Below are 20,112 nucleotides of genomic sequence, written 5' to 3'. Positions count from 1 at the left end.
TCAGGAGTCAGATGTTTAACCAACTGAGCCACCCAGGTGCCCCTTAATTTTTGACTTTTTTTTTTTTTTATTTTTTTTATTTTTTTTATTTTTTTTTATTTTTGGGACAGAGAGAGACAGAGCATGAACGGGGGAGGGACAGAGAGAGAGGGAGACACAGAATCGGAAACAGGCTCCAGGCTCCGAGCCATCAGCCCAGAGCCCGACGCGGGGCTCGAACTCACGGACCGTGAGATCGTGACCTGGCTGAAGTCGGACGCTTAACCGACTGCGCCACCCAGGCGCCCCAATTTTTGACTTTTGATGATGCTTTTGGAGCCTCTTGCTTTGGTATCATTTTTAAAAGTCCAGAGGTGTTTTCTGAAAGTGCCCAAGTCCTGTTCTATATGTCTAAGCTTAACAGCAAGATGATTGGTTAAGCTTGAGTTGACCACACACAAGCCCTGTTCCCCATTTTGGCAGAATGAGCGACTGTACCCCAGCAGGATAGCTTTGGGATGGGGATAACAGATTTACTCAGTAAATGTCCAAATTGTGTTCTCTAACAGTGGGCACTTGAATTTTTAGGGTGGTAATGTGGGATCGTGTTGGTGGCTCAAGCCTGATTAGTTCTTTGATAAGGACCCAGTCTATTTAGGGGTTTGTCATTTCGTGTCTATTTTGTCCCATGTTGTGGAACATGCTGCCTCGCAGCTGTTGTAATTTTTGTCACTTGTCTTCCCAATCAACCCTGGTTTTGAAGAAATGAAAAGTTGTTTGACTCAGAAAAGACTGATCTTAGTTTTGGTGGGGATTTTCAGCTCAGGAAATTGGATCTTCTGAATAAGCACACAGAATACATATCTTTTTGCCTTTTAAGAGATGGTTCTTATTTTCTGAACTATTTTACTGGTCATTACAAAATAGAGTCTCTAGGAATAGTTGTGAAGTTGTGAAGTATTACAGAGCGGTCAGTTTGTGAGCTCCTAAAAGTTGCCAGTGGGTGCTATATGTTTGACTTTGTCATCCTTAAACTTACAGCCATTCTATTTTTAACATCTTTTTTTTTTTTATAAAAAGTTTTTAAAAATGTTTATTTTTGAGAGAGAGAGAGAGAGCATGAGTAGGGGAGGGGCAAAGAGAGGGAGACGCAGAATCCAAAGCAGGCTCCAGGCTCTGAGCTGTCAGCACAGAGCCTGACACGGGGCTCGAACTCACAAACTGCAAGATCATGACCTGAGCCGAAGTTGGACACTCAACCGATTGAGCCACTGAGGCGCCCCTATTTTTCACATCTTTAATAGAGCCAGGTTAGAAAGTTTTTAACTGCGATGTATCGTCATAAATATGCATTGTTCCTATTTTAAGATGTTTCCGTTCTAAAAGCATGAGTACTTCTGTTGTTACTGGTGATTTTTTTGGGGAGGGGAGAGGGCATTTAAGACCTTTTTAATGGCAATATATGTTTAAAACAGATATAAAAATTAACATTCACCGACATAACTAGGGCCTGTGGAGAACCAGGTTGGGATGAGTGGGCGAGCTTTAGGCAGCCAGGTGGCTCCTGTGGGTTCTTCTAGGACTGGGACTGGTAGCTTTCAATCTGCTGTGAACTTTGGGGCAATAAAGGCTGCATTTTAGCCGCCACTCCTTCTACACTTCACCCTTCTTGTTAGTTCATAAATCATTTTTTCCCCAATAATTACAGTGCAAATGGAACCTTACTCTTCAAATTGTCCAGTATCTGGTTGACTCTCTGCTCCATGCAAGATGCCACGTGAGTGGGGGAGACTCCCAGGTGACCCAGAGCCCTTGGGGAGGACATGCAGGTCACTGGCTCCTCCAGCGGTCTCTGGGGTAGGGTTGACTCGGTGCTGGGCAGAATCTTTACTGGACCAGCCTGGGGCCTCTGTGGAATGTACAGATGCTCCATGTCTCACTCGACTAGAGCTTTCTTCTAATTCTGGACCAAAAGCAAACAGGAGTTTGGAGGAGGAGGGAGAGAATTCACATCCCAAAATTGGCTTCTGGAATGCAGTAGCTGGAGAGATTTAGTATTTTTTTTTTTTTTTTAAGATGTTTATTTGGATCTTGCCTCTTTCCAGATAGGATTTGAGACAACTTAAAACAAAAGACATTTATAGTGTGGCTCACAAAATGGGAAATCAGAGCAAAGGACGAGAGAGAGCTGAGTAAGAGTGGTCGAAATGTGTCCCGGCTTCTCCCAGCCAGGAAAGGATTATGCAGTGAAGGTCGGGAAAGGAAGACTCCTGACTGGCAGTTGAAGACCTTGTTGGTGCCAGGCAGGGTGTTGCGAGGGAATTAGTCTTATCCTCATTTTACAGTGGATGAAACTGAAAGGCTGAGAGCTTAAGTCACCAGGCTGCAGTTTGTAGCCACCCAGGCAAACCGGCCTCAAACATAATATCATGTATATGTTAACAAATGTAATAATTTTTTTATCAGAAAAAAGAGGTTGTACTTTATCCTGTATGTCACTTTATATTATCATGGGCAGCTTTCCACGGCAGTATGAATAAAGGGAGTCTGTTCATTTTTCATATCTACATCTTCTCCCATGGTTTAGATATGTCATATTTCAGGAATTTCTTAATGATGGATATTTGGGTGATTTCCAGGCTTTTTCTCTCTCCTGTGTCTCAAGCAATGCTGCAGTGAATCTGTGTGTCTTATTGATCTACAAACTACTATAAGTTCCTGTGAGATAAGTGGTCAGAAGTGGAATTATTACGTCAAAGAGTATATATTTCACATTTAAATTTGTAACAGATGTGGTCAGATGACTGTTGCAGGAAAAGGTTGTATCACATTTGGTGCACCCTTCCTGTGTTCTGCTGGGTGCCGAGAGAAATACAGAAGGGATGCCAGAGGGTTTGTTGCCCTCCAGCAATTTCCATCTACACTGTGTACCAAATCCTAGGGAATGTCTGGGGTGTCAACTTGGGTGGGTGGGTAGGTGAGTGGGTGGATTTAATTCAGCTTTTCAAGCTTACCTTGCAAACACTGTGCGTGGTGTCTGGGACTAGTCTTTCATTATAGTGATTCTCTTGGGTATTGGATGTAATTTCCTTAGGGCAGGGATCTCATCCTACGTGACTTACAATACGTCTCTCACATCTTGGTTGCTTTGTGGAGATGTTGTAATTATAACACGTCAGGCAGCATTTGAGGCTCTAATTGAGACATTCCCTTCTGGGGTGTATGAAGAATTAATAACTTTGGTATTCTATACAGGTCATGGAATATCAGCCTGGAGGGGACTTGCTGTCACTTTTGAACAGATACGAGGACCAATTAGATGAAAATACGATTCAGTTTTACCTAGCCGAATTGATTTTGGCTGTTCACAGCATTCATCAGATGGGATATGTGCATCGGTAAGTGAGACTCAGGTAGTATACGAGAATTTATCTGTATCACCTAACAAGTCCCACAGTAGAATGAATGAATGGATGAATGATTTCAGCATCAAAATAATGCTCCCTCCAAATTTTAACCAGTCTTTTTTTTTTTTTTTTTAAGTTTATTTATTTATTTATTTACTTATTCATTCATTCTGGGGTAGAGAGTGAGAGAGAGAGTGTGTAGGAAGGGGCAGAAAGAGAGGGAGAGAGAGAGAGAATCCCAAGCAGGCTGCGCACTGTCAGTGTGGAGCCCGATGCGGGGCTTGAACTCGTGAACCCATGAGATCATGACCTGAGCCGAAACTGAGAGTCAGACGCTCGACCGACTGAGCCACCCAGACACCCCCAAATTTTAACCAGTCCTAACTGTAAATGGCTGAAAGTATATTTTCCAAAATGGCAGACCTTTCAGCTTACTCATTCAGCAGTGAAATAGATCTATAATTATAACGTTCTCAAGTTTGCTAATAAGATCTGTTAATGTAGCTGATAAGACTGAGAACTCTTGCGTGGGTTCTTCAGGTTACATGGTAGAAGAACTGAATTTGATTTGCAGAAGGAACTGGCATACCATGTAGGGGCAGAATCCCATGGAGTTGTACTTCTGACCTTACAGAATTAGTTAGTAATTCACACAGGTGTTCCACCCTCTGTTGAAAAATGTTTTTTTACATCCTTGCTCATGTGACATTTTATGTACCTCCGAGAATGTTGTGGGAATGGAACCACAGTTAGGCCAGGAGTCATGAGACCTCGAATAGAATATCAGGTTTTTCCATTGACTTAGCTACATGACCTTAGGCAAATCCCCTTGTTGCTTTCATAATGTAAAATGTGTGTCTCTAGGAGAAATAATCCATCTAATAACTTAGATTTGTTCCTTTCTCCTCCCTTCCTCTCTCCCTCCTGCTCTTTTCTATTTCCATCTACTTCCCTTTCTCCTCCTCTTCCTTCTCATCCTCCTCCTTTTCTTTCTTCTCCTTCTTTTTCTTAAATTTGTTTTGCAGAATGTTTTGCTTATTATTTATATCTATCAATCAGGAGGTATGTATAGCAGAACATAGACCTTGAGATTCTTGGCTGAATTGATATCCTAGGTTTACAGTTGCTTGCTGATTGGCGTGGAGAAAACAATACTAATTTGTGGCCCTGATTTTCTTAGAGACGTCAAGCCTGAGAACATACTCATTGACCGAATAGGACACATCAAGCTTGTGGATTTTGGATCAGCGGCTAAAATGAGCTCGAATAAGATGGTAACAAAATGGAGCAAGATAGCTTAATAGAGATTATGCTACAAAGTGTTCTGTGGTCCTTGTAAATTTGGAAAATATGGGAAAACTTTGAGCAACATTTTGGAATCTTCATCTGCCAGTATATGGCAGGATTTCTCCATGGGTGGGGATAGGGGGATAGGAGCTGTTTCCCAGACTTACTTGATCTTGACACCCTTTTATGTATAACATCTGTTAATACCCTACAAAACATTTTTAGGAACATCCTTAATAGTTTGGTTAAAAAGGGAAAATGCTTATTTTGTTTTTCTTTTCATTTTCCTTATTATAGATTGCCTTCTATCATCTTCTTTATCTCAAATTTCTATTTCCTATGCAGCAAAATTGAAATAAATCACTGGCACATTTAAACAAATATCCTTAAGCATTAAGAACCTACTGCTGAAAATGTATTTCCATGTCCTGGATCTTTGGTAAAAATTACGCTGTATTCCACCTGCTAAAAAGGGAAGGCAAGAGGGTATCTGCTGAGACCAAGAGCAAGAATACTTTAGAAAAAGATGACAAAGCAAAAAAATATATATAAATTTAAAAAAATCTAATAAAGTTGGTATATACTAAAGTGTGAATTTTCATGGCAACTATGCAAAAAAATGGTAGGTCTATGAGAAAATCAACTTAGACTTAAAGACTTATTTTGCAAAGGAGTCATTTGGTGACCTGGACAAAATTCTTAGGAACTTTGCATTTGATTCTTTCTCAGTAAAATACTGATTCTAGTTAAAATGCACAAATTCAGAGGTTAGGGAGGTTATTCTTTAAAATGCCCCCTTTCCCTCCAGCCTCTAAGAGTTAAGTCCTTATGAAGGGAAATATGTAAAATTGCCTTTTTTGCTCAAGTTCCTTGGAAGAAAGATGAATATTGTTAGGTTGATATTAGGAAAAGGCTTGGGGTTATGTTAACTCTTTGCACTCCAGGGGCTGGCCACCCTGTTCTGCAGACCTGAGGCCTACTTGAGATAATTTGCTTGGTGTTCAGATCCTTGGAGAAACAGTCTCCCTATGTGCTGGTTCCCCTCCTCCCAAATTATGTTCTTGTAATTGATTCTACTTGATCATTACAATGAGAATTAGGTTATAGGATCAAAGCATTTTATGTTTTAAAAATTATGTGCAATTCAGAAACAGGTATGAAAACTTAAGTTTTGAATTTACTGGAATAAAGCAGAGGAAAAAAGTAATGCAAAGTTTTATCATCTAGGATTGAAAAACTTGTACATTGCATGAGTGACTGTAATGAACTCATGCATCTAGAAATAAACTGACACATAGGTACATAGTCTAATAATTGAAGCATAGGTACATGGTCAACACCACTGACATTTTGCTCTGGGTAATTCTTTGTTGCAGGGGGCTCTCCTGTGTATTCTAGGATATTTAGCTACATATCTACTAGATGCTGATAACACCCTCCCCTCCATTTGTGAAAACCAGAAATCTCTCCAGACATTGCTCAGTGTTTCTTGGGGACAAAATCACCCCTGGTTGAGAACGATTGCAAGTCAGTTGAGAAACATCAGAAAGCTTATTAATGAGAGCCAGCACTACGTGCTTGCAATAAGAAAATCTACTTGGAAAACTAGATTGTGGTCCAAAGTCAATACTTGGTAAATAAATGGGAATAAAGTAAGGCCTGATCTGTGCATCTGGAATCACTTTCTTCAGAGCCCTTGATGGAGAGACTGGACTTTACTTCATTTCAGATTTCTGTTTTTTAGGGCTTCAGACTACCCTTTTCAGTTCTTCTAATTGGAACAACCTTCACTTCCGGGGAGCCCTCCAGGGTCACTCAGGTTTATTTGCAGCTCAGTGCTCAATCCCTGATTAGTCTGGTGAAGGAAAGACGGCACTCAGTCCAACACATGAGAACAGTCATCTCCTCTTCTCTTGGAGGAAGAGTCTCCTCTCCAGAACTTTGTACTTTTAGGGCCAGAATGTGACAAGCACGTAGGAGGGAATTTTTAGCATTGTTTTCAGTGCAAAGGCCATTTAATTATGGAAGACCAATAATCTACAATCTAGGTGAAGTCGAGTATGGATATCGAATTATACTTTTTAAAAAATATATGTTGTATTTTTGGTGGGTTAAGCACATGTTTCCTTTAAGTAGAATGTTTCCTAGGTGAAAAGGGGGTTCAGAATATTTTTTGTACTCAAAATATACCATATATAATCTACATTTACTGAAATTTATATATGTTACTCACCCAAAATCAATTAATCCTTTCCCTACTGCTCACAAATATTATCTATGAATTTTAGGTATTTGTGACTCTTAGATCTATAGGGTTTTCCATCTTCCATTGTCGTTATTCCAAGCCGCTTAGTCAGAATGTTGCTTTGGAGTATTCTCCTTACTAACACGGGGCCATACTGCCTAGAGGTTTGGCTGTTGAACTGAGATATGCCTTTGACCTGCGGTGTGACTTTGGTCACCCACCTTACCTTATTAGAATCTCAAAGAGTGACAAATAGTGAAGCTTCCAACCTGTCTCTTTCAGCTCTCACACAAACATTTGTAAGGAGATTGTAAACAAAGAGCAGTATAGCATGTTAAGTGTTAATCAGCCTCATTTAGTGGTTGGAAACTCATAGGAGATAGACTTTTTTGAGATTTATGTAGGAGTGAAAAGCTTTTATTCCTTTTCCCCAAGAGGAACAACATAGTGAGATACGCCCCCCATCCCCCCTCCTTTCTGCCCTGGGCAGCTACATGGGGAAAGTTAGGTTGAAATAGTTTAAAAAAAAAAAAAACATTTTTTTTAATGTTTATTTATTCTTTGAGAGAGAACATGAGCAGGGGAGGGGCAGAGGGAGACAGAATCCGGAGCAGGCTCCAGGCTCTGAGCTGTCAGCACAGAGCCTGACACAGGACTTGAACTCACGAACTGTGAGATCATGACCTGAGCCGAAGTCAGATGCTTAACCTACTGAGCCACCCAGGCGCCCTGAAATAGTTTTATGTTTAATAAGCATTTTAGGGGAAGGGGATTGGGAGGAGGCAGATGGTGGTTTTCTTACTTCTCATCTGCTTTCTGCTTGTAAAGGAATCTAAGTTAATCTACCCCCTTTTTTTTCTTGCCTTAACCTCTCTATTTCCTGAAATACAACTCAGTTTTCTGTCTCCTAGTCATTTTCTTATTGTCTCCTGCTGAATTGGTGTATTTTCTTCCTTATCAATACAGTGAAAATTAACTAGTTAATTATCAGATGGTGTACTGTCAGGCAGGCTGGCCCACAATACATGGCTCCACTTTTAATATCTCACCCAGATTAGCTGGCTGTGAATTCCCACCAGAAGAGAGTGAAACCATCTTGCAAAATCCTTGTCAGGATGGTGGTATTACGTGTTAAATGGGTTTAATGTGCTTGGAGGTCGGTAGCTAATGGAAATTTAACAGTCATTAAATTGTCATTAAAAGCCTTTGTTAATTACTATTAAGTACTTAATATACTTTATGTCAGAGATGTCCGTAAGGGAAGCTAGGGATATTTTCCTTAAAATTTTGAAAATTATAAAGTGATTAGACATAAATGTGTATAATCACATATCTGTTAGAGGGCAGTAGTTAGGGAGTTACCTGACGCTCTTGGATAAGTCTAATCTTGAGTTTGAAAATGAGGCATTGGTGACTTACGCCCTTTGCTGGGTCATGCTGATAACGTGACCCAGTCCAGTTCCTTTCGACTCTTTGGTTGTGAACAAGTGACCAATCCCCGTGCGCTGCAAACAAGGAGAACTGAATATTTCCAAACAATCTAGTGTGATAATAAAATAAAACCCAGCAAGTGCAAGCAGTGCATATTTGAGGATTGCATATTAATGGTTCTGCAAGGTAATTAGGCATAAAGGGTAAGCGTTTAATCAGTGATGACATTGCAGTTTTTCTCCTCTTGTTTTCGTATTTAAAAAATACTTTTATTTCTCATTGTCAGTATTGAGGGTTTTTATTAAAACCCTGTAGTTTAATCTGAATCCTGTGCTGAGCTCATTAACATTTACATACACATTAAAAGATAGATAGAAGTCTTCACCTGTTGGGATGAGCACTGGGTGTTGTATGGAAACCAATTTGACAATAAATTTCATATCAAAAAAAAATAGAAGTCTTAGCTCAGGCTCCCCAGCATCGAGGCTTCCTCTTGACTTAAGCTACTTTCAATTCCTCAAGGGTAAGGTACCCTGTCTTAGACCAGATGTGGTATCCTTTCTGCCCACTTTTGTCTATCAACAATGGCCTTTGGTTTTCTTGGGCGGTATGACTGTCTAGCTTTCCCAGTGGGTACTTGCAGTGGAGATTCTTTTTTTTTTTTTTTTTTTTAAAGATTTTATTTTTTTTTAATGTGATCTCTACACCCAGTGTGGGGCTCGATCTCACAACTCCGAGGTCAAGATTTGCATGTTCCGCTGACTGGGCCAGCCAGGCGTCCTCCCAGTGGAAATGCCGTTGCCCAAAGCAACAGATGACTGGTGTAAAGAATAACAGCATCACACTGCTGTCTGGATTTAGGGTTTGGAAAACCTATGGTGGGCTTGAGAAAAGGGGTGAAAAGAGAAGGAGTAGGGAGAGTGGGTCTGTTTCCTATAATCGTGGGTCTTTGGGGCAGAGGAATGGACAAGATTAAAGTTATGAGCTGGAAGAGCTTGGGTGTCTGTCCCTAGAGAAGGGGACTAAGTTTCTGGTCAAAACAAAGCAAAGCAAATTGCCTTTCTTAATATAAAGCCCAGCCTTAAAGAGGTGTGGCCATACCTACAAAATATCTAAAGTCACTCAGGGGCACTCAACATCCTTTAATAGGGAGAAAGTTCGTTTCTGCCCATGTAACTGCTGATGTGAGAGAAACCTCTTTAAATTTTTTTTTTTTTTAACATTTATTTATTTTTCAGACAGAGAGAGACACAGCATGAATGGGGGAGGGGCAGAGAGAGAGGGAAACACAGAATCGGAAGCAGGCTCCAGGCTCCGAGCCATCAGCCCAGAGCCCGACGCGGGGCTCGAACCCGCAGACCACGAGATTGTGACCTGAGCCGAAGTCGGACGCTCAACCGACTGAGCCACCCAGGCGCCCCGAGAGAAACCTCTTTAAAGGCAGGGCTATTGGACGGCTGTAGGATTATTGGTCAACACAGTATATGATTAACATCAGGCCCTTTCTGTGTTGATAGGGAAGAAGTCAGAGAGGTGATCCTTAGCCTTCAAATTTCATGGCTCAGTAAGACTTCAAAATAATTTTGAAGGCTGAAAACGTTGCTGACTTCCTCTGTTGTCTAGGAAGGGAAGGGGGTAGGGGGCAGAAAGTCTTTTATCAGGCCTCATTTCAAGAAACAAAGGACATGTAAACACTAAAACAGTCGGAAGGACAAGTTCTCAGAAGAAAGGACAGTTCTTTAAATGGGATATATTTAGCTTTAGAAAAAGACCTACTACATTGTCCTAACCTTTGCGAGGGTTGGGTGCTTGAGTGCCACTGGATTGGAGGGCTGTGGATTTCTGAACAGTGGGGAGGCAACCACAGGAACAGGAGTTTGGGGTGAGGGAAATGAACTCATTAACATTGGTCTCTGGTGGAAGATACTTATCATGTCTTGCCCTGTGGGTGGCTTGAAGTAGGAATGTTGATTCCAAATATTTAAACTTGAGATACAATGCGTTTGCAATATCGTGTTGCCCCAGCTAGCTGCCAGGTTTTAATAATGGGTAGATAGATCTTATAGATTCGTCTTTAGGATTTATTATCATTTTGCTGTTTTCATAAGTAAGAGAAATACTGTGTAACATGTATCAGGAAAGACACCTTCCGTTCTTTCCCCAATTCTCATTTGTGTAACCAAAGGGCGTATATCATCAACAACTCTTGCCCTTTTGCCTTTGGATTATATTATGTACTTTTTTTTTTTTTTTTAATTAGTAAATCGTTTGCATTTCCTGACAGCGTGCCACTTGACAGAAGGTTTAAGTGCCTGGGAGAATAGTAATCAGTGGCAAATCAGCCTGTGTCTGAAACGTGGCTGTCGGCAATCTATTCGAGAATAATTGAAAGTTTTGCTGTGTTCATTTTGCTTATGGGTTTCCAGGTGAACGCAAAACTCCCGATTGGGACCCCAGATTACATGGCCCCTGAAGTGTTGACTGTGATGAATGGGGACGGAAAAGGCGTCTATAGTCTGGATTGTGACTGGTGGTCAGTGGGAGTTATTGCTTATGAGATGGTTTATGGAAGATCCCCATTCACTGAGGGAACGTCAGCCAGAACCTTCAATAACATCATGAATTTCCAGGTAAAGAGCCATTAGTAGATTTTGAAGTAATATTGAGAGCTGTCATTTAAAAATGTACAAGTGAACCTTTGTAATGTAAATCAGTAGTGCTGGATAATAACAACAGCAAATACTTATAAAGCACTTTGTGCCAAAAGCTGTCCTAAGCGCTTTAGTGATTGTGTTTTATTGACTCTCAGCTGCCAGTCATTGTAAGCCTATGCCATTATTTTAGGTAACGTTAAAAAAGAGAAACTGTTGCCAATTAATCTATGATATTTCGTTGGTTATAAAATGCATTTTTATTTCAGTGCTGTTAAGGGAATAACTGAGTCCTAGACTTGATGAAATATGGTTCATTAACTCGGCTAATCCTCAAACAATGGAAGAGGTAGACATTACTTCCATTTTACAGATGAGGAAACCAAAGCACACAATGGTTAAGCAAGACCATCTTGCCTAGAATAACAGTCAGTCTGGCTTGGAAGTCCATGCTCTTGATGTTATGCTATGCTGTTTCTCGGTATGACTGGCTATCGAATATGGCAGTAAAATTGAAATGGGGGCAGGAATTAGAAATACAGGAATGTATATGAAGTAGAATTAAAACTATTTTCTAATAAGTGTATATTCTAATAGATTAAGCCCATTTCTCTTAAAATTTTTTTTATTTATTTTTGAGAGAGAGAGAGAGAGAGAGAGACAGAGTGTGAGTGGGGGAGGGGTAGAGGAGAGAAAGAGATACAGAATCCGAAGCGGGCTCTAGGCTCTGAGCTGTCAGCACAGAGCCCGACGTGGGTCTCAGACCCACGAACTGTGAGATTGTGACCTGAGCCGAAGTCGGATGCTTAACCGACTGAGCCACCCAGGTGCCCCCCCCATTTCTCTTTTTTTTAATGTTTATTTAATATTTTGAGAGAGAGAGAATCCTAAGGAGGTTCTACACTGTCAGCACACAGCCTGACATATGGCTCAATCTCATGACGGTGAGATCATGACCTGAGCCGAAATCAGGAGTCGGACACCCAGCCGACTGAGTCATATTTTATATGCTTAATACATATATATATATATTACTTGTTATGCTTGAGTCTCCTCTTGAGTTCAAGTTTTCCCTTAGATGATTCTTGGGGCCAATTTATTTCCTTCATTTCAGTTCATTCGTTCAGTAATGAGAGAATGGCACCAGGCACGGTTAGGTACCAGGTTTACAGTGTTGAGCGAGCAGAAGGCTCTCTCTGCCTTCTTTCCCTGTTATCACACGGAAATCACAGTGCACTGTGTTTGTGTAGAAGTAGATTGCGGGGCGGGGGGGTGGGTGGTGGAGCTGGGCAGTGATCTGGTGGAAGAGGGGTGCGGGCTGGGGAGGGCGTTCTAGGCAGAGAGAACAGCATGATTTGTTCAGGAAGCTTTAAATAGCTCATCATTGTTGGACAGCAAAGAGTGAGATGGGGAGTGTAGCTACATGAGACAAGAGAGAGGACCGAGGTCAAATCATGAAGGATATTGAACTCTTGCAAAGGAACTAGGCCTATTGATGTGAACAAGCCATTTATTTTGGGAACATGCCTTTGGTCCAAAGTTAAGAGGGCACAAAACTTCCTCCTTTTAACAAAAAGAAACTTGCATATATGAGAAATACTTTTTTGGGGGGACATGAGAAACTGAATTTGCTAAGGAAATAATAATTATTATTTTTTTGGAATAGCGGTTTTTGAAGTTTCCAGATGATCCAAAAGTTAGCAGCGAATTACTTGATCTGATTCAGAGTTTGTTGTGTGGCCAGAAAGAGAGACTGAAGTTTGAAGGCCTTTGCTGCCACCCTTTCTTCTCCAAAATCGACTGGAATAACATTCGTAACTGTGAGTAGGGCTGCGGTCCTTCCTTTCTGGTGTTCAGATTAAGTGTAAACACTTAAGAATGTTCTGAAATTATTCTGGCCTGCAGAAGGTGGTATAAATTATATAAATAAGGGCCTCAATTATCTCCAGGGATAGAAAGGGCTAATGATGTAGCTGTCTGTAAGTGGTAATTCTTCTTTAAAATTGTTTGCACAGAATGGGGTCATTTATCAAACTCTGTGCTTAAGTGGCCTTCACATCATCTCTCAGTAAGTTAGAAGAGCAGACTGATGGAGTTCAAGGGTTGCCGGTTGGTTTGACAGAGTTTCTTCTAAGAGGAAAAGTGGACGTATGTATTTCCTTCACAGATTGGGAAAAAAGACTCAAAAATGAGGCAAAGTGCCAGGTTGCTCTGCAAATGGCCAAGCCTGCACGAAACCCATAAATGCCTCTCTGTGTTCATGTTTTCCCCAGAAACATTTTGTCTTTGCTTGCAAGCCTGTAAAATCTGTAACATAGACACACACAGCAGATTCATTCATACATACATCGCTTTGGAATCAATTAGTGCAAATGAAATTCATTAAAAACAGAGATTTGATTTATTATTGACAAAACCAAAATGCTTGGGCTTTTACAAATTGGTGATTTTGGGGGACACACGGGTGGCTCAGCCGATCGAGCATCCAACTTCAGCTCAGGTCATGATCTCACAGTTGGTGAGTTTGGGCCCTGCATCAGCCTCTCTGCTGTCAGCACAGAGCCTTCTCTGGATCCTCTGTCCAGCCCCCCCGACCCCTCCCCCCCCCCCCCCCCACACACAACCGCGTCCCTCTCCCACTTGTGCACGCACTCTCTCTCTCTCAAAAATAAATAAACTTAAAAAAAAAAACAAATTGATTTTTTTAAAACATTTTTTATTTTTGGATATGTTGACTGAATGTGCCAATGATTAGCATAGATTAGGGCCAGTAGGAAAGCAGTGGGTCTGAGTGGGTTGTTTTTGTTTTTTTTAATTTTTAAAAAATATTTATTTATTTTTGAGAGAGAAAGCATGAACAGGAGAGGGGCAGAGAGAGATGGAGACACAATCCAAAGCAGGTTCTGGGCTCTGAGCTGCAGCACAGAGCCCGATGCGGGGCTCAAACCCATGGACCGTGAGATCATGACTTGAGCCAAAGTCAGACGCTCATCCCACTGAGCCACCCAGGTGACCCTGTTTGAGTGTTTTATCTTTGGTGATGAGGGGAGGTGGGGAGTGGAATCCATTTCTAGGTGTCAAAACCAGACTTCTAGTTCAAGCCATGTTGTAATCCTAATATATGATGAGTGTTTTCCACTGTTTCCCAGTGTTTTCCAGTTGAAAGCCATTTTGATGGTTTCTCTAACCTGCCCAAATATTTAAGTAGGCTACATTTTTATAAATCTGCCTTAGCAAATTTGTTTTTCTTCTGGGAGCCACATTGCTTAATTTTTCTAATCTTCAGGCATCAATCCCCAAATCTTACAAGGTTCAGGGCTTTTAATCAATAGTATATTTTCAGGGCTATTTTCTTTCTTGCTTTTAGAAGGATTTGATATAGGTTTCTTTAGATGCTGTTCAAATAGTCTTTTCTTGCCTTGCCTTTTTATCTCTGTAATCTTTTTTTTTTTTTTTTAATGGTTATCCATTTAGTTTTGAGAGAGAGAGAGACAGAGACAGAGAGAGAATATCCCAAGCAGGTTCCGTGCTGTAGCGCAGACCCTGATGTGGGGCTCAATCTCACGAACCGTGAAATCATAACCTGAGCAGAAATCAAGAGTCAGATGCTGAACAGACTGAGTCACCCAGGCACCCCGTCCTTCCTTTCCTTTCCTTTCCTTTCCTTTCCTTTCCTTTCCTTTCCTTTCCTTTCCTTTCCTTTCTTCCTTCAAGACTGAGTGATATTGTCTCGTGTGTGTGTTTACATACTACAAATTCTTTATTCATTCATCCGTTGATAGACACTTAGATTGTTTCCATATCTTGTCTATTGTGAATAATGCTGCCATGAACAGGAGAGCACAGATCTTTCTTCGAGGTACTGATTGCATTTTCTTTGGGTGTTCGACGAGAAGAGGGATTGCTGGATCATATGGTAGTTCTATTTTTAGTTTTTGAGCAACCTCTGTACTGTTGTCCTTAGTGGCTGTAACAATTAACCTTCTTACCAACAGTGTGTAAGAATTCCCTTTTCTCCACATCCTCACCGACTCTTGTTATCTTGGCTTTTTGATCACAGTCATCTTAATAGGTGTGAAGCAGTATCTCATTGTGGTTTTGATTTGCATTTCCCTGACGATTAGTGATGTTGAGCACCTTTTCATATACATATTGGCCATCTATATGTCTTCTTTTTCTTTTTTTCAAATTTTATTTAAATTTTAGTTAGTTGATGTATAGTATAATACTAGATTCAGGAGTAGAATTCAGTGACTCATCACTTACAACCCAGTGCTTATTGTTACAAGTGCCCTCCTTTGTACCCACCACCCATCTAACCCATCCCCCACCTACCTCCCTCCATCAACCCTGTGTTCTCCATTGTTAAGAGTCTCTTGTGGTTTGTTTCCCTTTCTTCTCTTCTCACCCCCTTTCCATATGTTCATCTGTTTTGTTTCTTAAATTCCGCAGATGAGTGAAATCATATGGTATTTGTCTTTTCTCTGACTGACTTTTTCGCTTAGCATAATACACTCTAGCTCCATCCACGTTGTTGCAAATGGCAAGATTTCATTCTTTTTGATGGCTGAGTAATATTCCTGTGTGTGTGTGTGTGTGTGTGTGTGTGTGTGTGTGTATCTACCACTTTTTTTTAAATTTTTTTTCAATATATGAACTTTATTGTCAAATTGGTTTCCATACAACACCCAGTGCTCATCCCAAAAGGTGCCCTCCTCAATACCCATCACCCATCCTCCCCTCCCTCCCACCCCCCATCAACCCTCAGTTTGTTCTCAGTTTTTAACAGTCTCCTATGCTTTGGCTCTCTCCCACTCTAACCTCTTTTTTTTTTTTTTTTTTCCCTTCCCCTCCCCCATGGGTTTCTGTTAAGTTTCTCAGGATCCACATAAGAGTGAAACCATATGGTATCTGTCTTTCTCTGTATGGCTTATTTCACTTAGCATCACACTCTCCAGTTCCATCCACGTTGCTACAAAAGGCCATATTTCATTCTTATTGCCACGTAGTATTCCATTGTGTATATAAACCACAATTTCTTTATCCATTCATCAGTTGATGGACATTTAGGCTCTTTCCATAATTTGGCTATTGTTGAGAGTGCCGCTATAAACATTGGGGTACAGGTGCCCCTATGCATCAGTACTCCTGTATCCCTTGGGTAAATTCCTAGCAGTGCTATTGGTGGGTCATAGGGTAGGTCTATTTTTAATTTTCTGAGGAACCTCCACACTGCTTTCCAGAGCGGCTGCACCAATTTGCATTCCCACCAACAGTGCAAGAGGGTTCCCGTTTCTCCACATCCTCTCCAGCATCTATAGTCTCCTGATTTGTTCATTTTGGCCACTCTGACTGGCATGAGGTGATATCTGAGTGTGGTTTTGATTTGTATTTCCCTGATAAGGAGCGACGTTGAACATCTTTTCATGTGCCTGTTGGCCATCCGGATGTCTTCTTTAGAGAAGTGTCTATTCATGTTTTCTGCCCATTTCTTCACTGGGTTATTTGTTTTTCGGGTGTGGAGTTTGGTGAGCTCTTTATAGATTTTGGATACTAGCCCTTTGTCCGATATGTCATTTGCAAATATCTTTTCCCATTCCGTTGGTTGCCTTTTAGTTTTGTTGGTTGTTTCCTTTGCTGTGCAGAAGCTTTTTATCTTCATAAGGTCCCAGTAATTCATTTTTGCTTTTAATTCCCTTGCCTTTGGGGATGTGTCGAGTAAGAGATTGCTACGGCTGAGGTCAGAGAGGTCTTTTCCTGCTTTCTCCTCTAGGGTTTGGATGGTTTCCTGTCTCACATTCAGGTCCTTTATCCATTTTGAGTTTATTTTTGTGAATGGTGTGAGAAAGTGGTCTAGTTTCAACCTTCTGCATGTTGCTGCCCAGTTCTCCCAGCACCATTTGTTAAAGAGACTGTCTTTTTTCCATTGGATGTTCTTTCCTGCTTTGTCAAAGATGAGTTGGCCATACGTTTGTGGGTCTAGTTCTGGGATTTCTATTCTATTCCATTGGTCTATGTGTCTGTTTTTGTGCCAATACCATGCTGTCTTGATGATGACAGCTTTGTAGTAGAGGCTAAAGTCTGGGATTGTGATGCCTCCTGCTTTGGTCTTCTTCTTCAAAATTACTTTGGCTATTCGGGGCCTTTTGTGGTTCCATATAAATTTTAGGATGGCTTGTTCTAGTTTGGAGAAGAATGCTGGTGCAATTTTGATTGGGATTGCATTGAATGTGTAGATAGCTTTGGGTAGTATTGACATTTTGACAATATTTATTCTTCCAATCCATGAGCAGGGAATGTCTTTCCATTTCTTTATATCTTCTTCAATTAGCTTCTTTATCCATTTATCAGTCGATAGACATTTGGGCTCTTTCCATAATTTGGCTATTGTTGATAATGCTACTATAAACATTGGAGTACATGTACCCCTTTGAATCAGTATTTTTGTATCCTTTGGGTAAATGCCTAGTAGTGCAATTGCTAGATCGTAGGGTAGTTCTATTTTTAACTTTGAGGAACCTCCATACTGTTTTCCAGAATGGCTGCACCAGTTTGCATTTCCATCAACAGTGTAAGGGGGTTTCCCTTTCTCCACATCCTTGCCAACATCTGTTATTTACTGTGTTGTTAATTTTAGCCATTCTTACAGGTGTGAGGTGGTATCTCATTGTGGTTTTGATTTGTATTTCCCTGATGTGTTTGTCTTCTTTAGAAAAATGTCTTTTCACGTCCTTTGCCCTGAATCTTGATTCTTCAAAATCCTGATGGCTTTCATGGGCTTCTGACTCCCAGTACAGTGGCTCTGGAGTGTCATGAAATATGTTTGCTTTAAAAAAATGTCTTTTAATTTTAATTAACCTTATTTTGGAATAATAATAGGTTCATAGAAAACTTGCAAAGATAGTACAGAGTTCCCACATACCCTTCTCCTAGCGTCTCCTAATGTTATAACATCTTATATAACGGTGCCACATTTGTCAAAACTAAGATTAATATTTGCACATTACTATTAATCAAACTTCAAACTTTATTCTGATTTCACTGGTTTCTCCACTCATGTCTCTGTTCCAGGAGTCAGTCCAGGGTGCCATATTGCAGGCACCTGCAGTAGGCACATACTTAGTGTAGCTCAGCCAATGAGGGGCATCTTCATGTCCCCCGAGGATTGGTAGTGCGTTTTCCTGGAGGTTCTGTCTTATCCCTGACAATGCAGAGAGACACGGTATTCACTGAGCTTCTCCTACGAGATTTCCCTGTTAGGGAAGTTCACTGAGTTTCCCTTTCAGAATTTTTTTAAACCAACCTCTGATCCCTGCATATTTGCAATCAACTTGGGGTTGTGTGATTGAAAACATTGCTGGGCTCCATGATCTTTGGGCTACTTTCCAACTAGGTAACTCTAACAGAAATTATGCCTTTGTCCAGTCCCGGTTTTTCCACAAATGCATGTTGAGTGACTTTCATTAAGCAAAACCCTTGAAGCCGAGTTTATGGTTGCTGTTTCAATGCCTTGTGGTTCCAGGGTATTAAATATCTGTACTTTTCACACACAAGATTGTCCCTTGATGAAAGTAACATTAGCCTTTCTGCTGCCTCACCCCTAATTCTTCTTTTTCTTGTCGTAACCAATGAAAGGAAGTACTGCTTAACACAGCAGGTAATAATCTTCTAAAACTCATCATCTCAAGAGGTGGTCCTGGCAGGATATATGAATGTAGTTTAAGAAGGGTCTGGACAAATTTATGAATGACAGAATCAGGAGTGGCTGCTGAGGGGAACTAGGACATGCCTCGGCTTTCACACTGAAGTCAGACGGAACATCTGCGTCCCCCTGGGTCCAGCCTCTTAGGGTTGCTCTGGGCAACAGTACACGAACCAGGAACCTGACCCAGTTCAGGAACGTATTCTCTCAGCAAGTCAAAAGCTTTGTGATGAGTTACTGCCCTGTGAAGGTCCCCAGGTGCCCATTACCCTGATGTTTCATTCCCACCTTTGTGCGATCAGATGTCAGCTTGTGTTTTCAGCTGCTTATTATTATCATCATTATTTCAAGGTGGCTTTCCAAGTTCCAGTAGGAGACTTCTTAAGTATACTGGCTGCCCTGGACTTTGCACTTCCAGTGATGTTTCCAGTATTGGGCAAGAGTCTGGTGGTACCCAGCCTGATATTTTCTGAGCTTCTGGAATGCTGAGGTCAGAGGGCCTCTTTCATTCATGCCTTCGGGGTTACGCCTCCATTTCCTGGCATCATACACTTGCTCCTGTTAGTGGGGAAGTTTTGCTGCCTGGTGTGCTTTTCTAGTCACATCTGGACATAGTGATGTTATTGGAACCGGCATGCTTGTCCCTTTCGTCCAACACCGTTATGTCCTGACAGTGGGGAATGCGAAATGAGAACATGGATTGTGGAAATATCCTGGAACGTCTGTGGCTAATGCTCAGACGTTGTCTGTTACTTACGACACAGTCTTCTTCTAAATTATGTTCTTTTCACTATTCTCAGAAAGACCTAGCTCTTGCAGAATGATTGTGAGTTTTCAGGTCCTTACCATTTGTTAGCAGAGGGTACATTTCACTTCCACTGGTAGTGAGTGACTCGGTGGTGTTCCCATGCTGTGTAGGTCTCTTTTTTGTCATTGATGATCATTGTGCACTACCAGGCCCTGAATGGCCATCATAAAACCACAAATGCACAGTCCTGTGGTTGTTCAATAAACCTGGGGCATGATGGCCTTTGATTTAAAGGAAAGGGATCTTGTGGCTTTGTGTCATCAGGTGAAATCTTTACATACTGTTCTATGCAGAAATAAGCACCATATAACTCACTGGGCATTTTACTCCCGTCCTTAATATGGTAGGAAGTATTGGTTAAGTAGCCAACTAGCTGTTTAAATACATGACACTGTACGACTTTGAAACAGTTCTGTCAGAGGTAAGGATTTTTATGCCCATATTACAGATGTGGACACTATGTTAACTTGTCTCAGGTCACATAGTGAGAGGATCGGGATTTGGATCGAGGTCTGCGTGACTCTAGAGCCCGTGCTCTTTCTACAGAACCAGGCATGCCTTGGCGTAGATCATTGTTGTTAGTAATAGTGTTTGTGGTGATG

General features: G+C 41.1%; 1 protein-coding gene across 16 annotated transcripts in view; it reads left to right on the top strand.

Annotated features, from left to right (window-relative positions):
- CIT (citron rho-interacting serine/threonine kinase) overlaps window positions 1-20,112 on the top strand; it is a 162,206-nt gene that overhangs the window by 26,716 nt on the left and 115,378 nt on the right. For 14 of the 16 annotated variants that reach the window (XM_081790717.1, XM_078435727.2, XM_078435726.2 and 11 more), the window contains exons 6-9: window positions 3,235-3,377; window positions 4,567-4,660; window positions 10,776-10,979; window positions 12,667-12,820. In XM_081790717.1, the coding sequence (XP_081646843.1) occupies window positions 3,235-3,377; window positions 4,567-4,660; window positions 10,776-10,979; window positions 12,667-12,820 (595 nt within the window). Of the gene's footprint in view, window positions 1-1,687; window positions 1,757-3,234; window positions 3,378-4,566; window positions 4,661-10,775; window positions 10,980-12,666; window positions 12,821-20,112 lie in introns of all 16 variants that reach the window. The other 2 variants (XM_078435718.2, XM_078435719.1) reach the window with 1 other exon arrangement.

This window comes from Panthera onca, chromosome D3 (genome assembly GCF_046562875.1).
Source record: "Panthera onca isolate mPanOnc1 chromosome D3, mPanOnc1 haplotype 2, whole genome shotgun sequence".
In the NCBI taxonomy this organism is placed as follows: Eukaryota; Metazoa; Chordata; class Mammalia; order Carnivora; family Felidae; genus Panthera; species Panthera onca.
The sequence above is the reverse complement of the archived record's forward strand: the minus strand, read 5'-3'. Positions and strand labels throughout refer to the sequence as shown.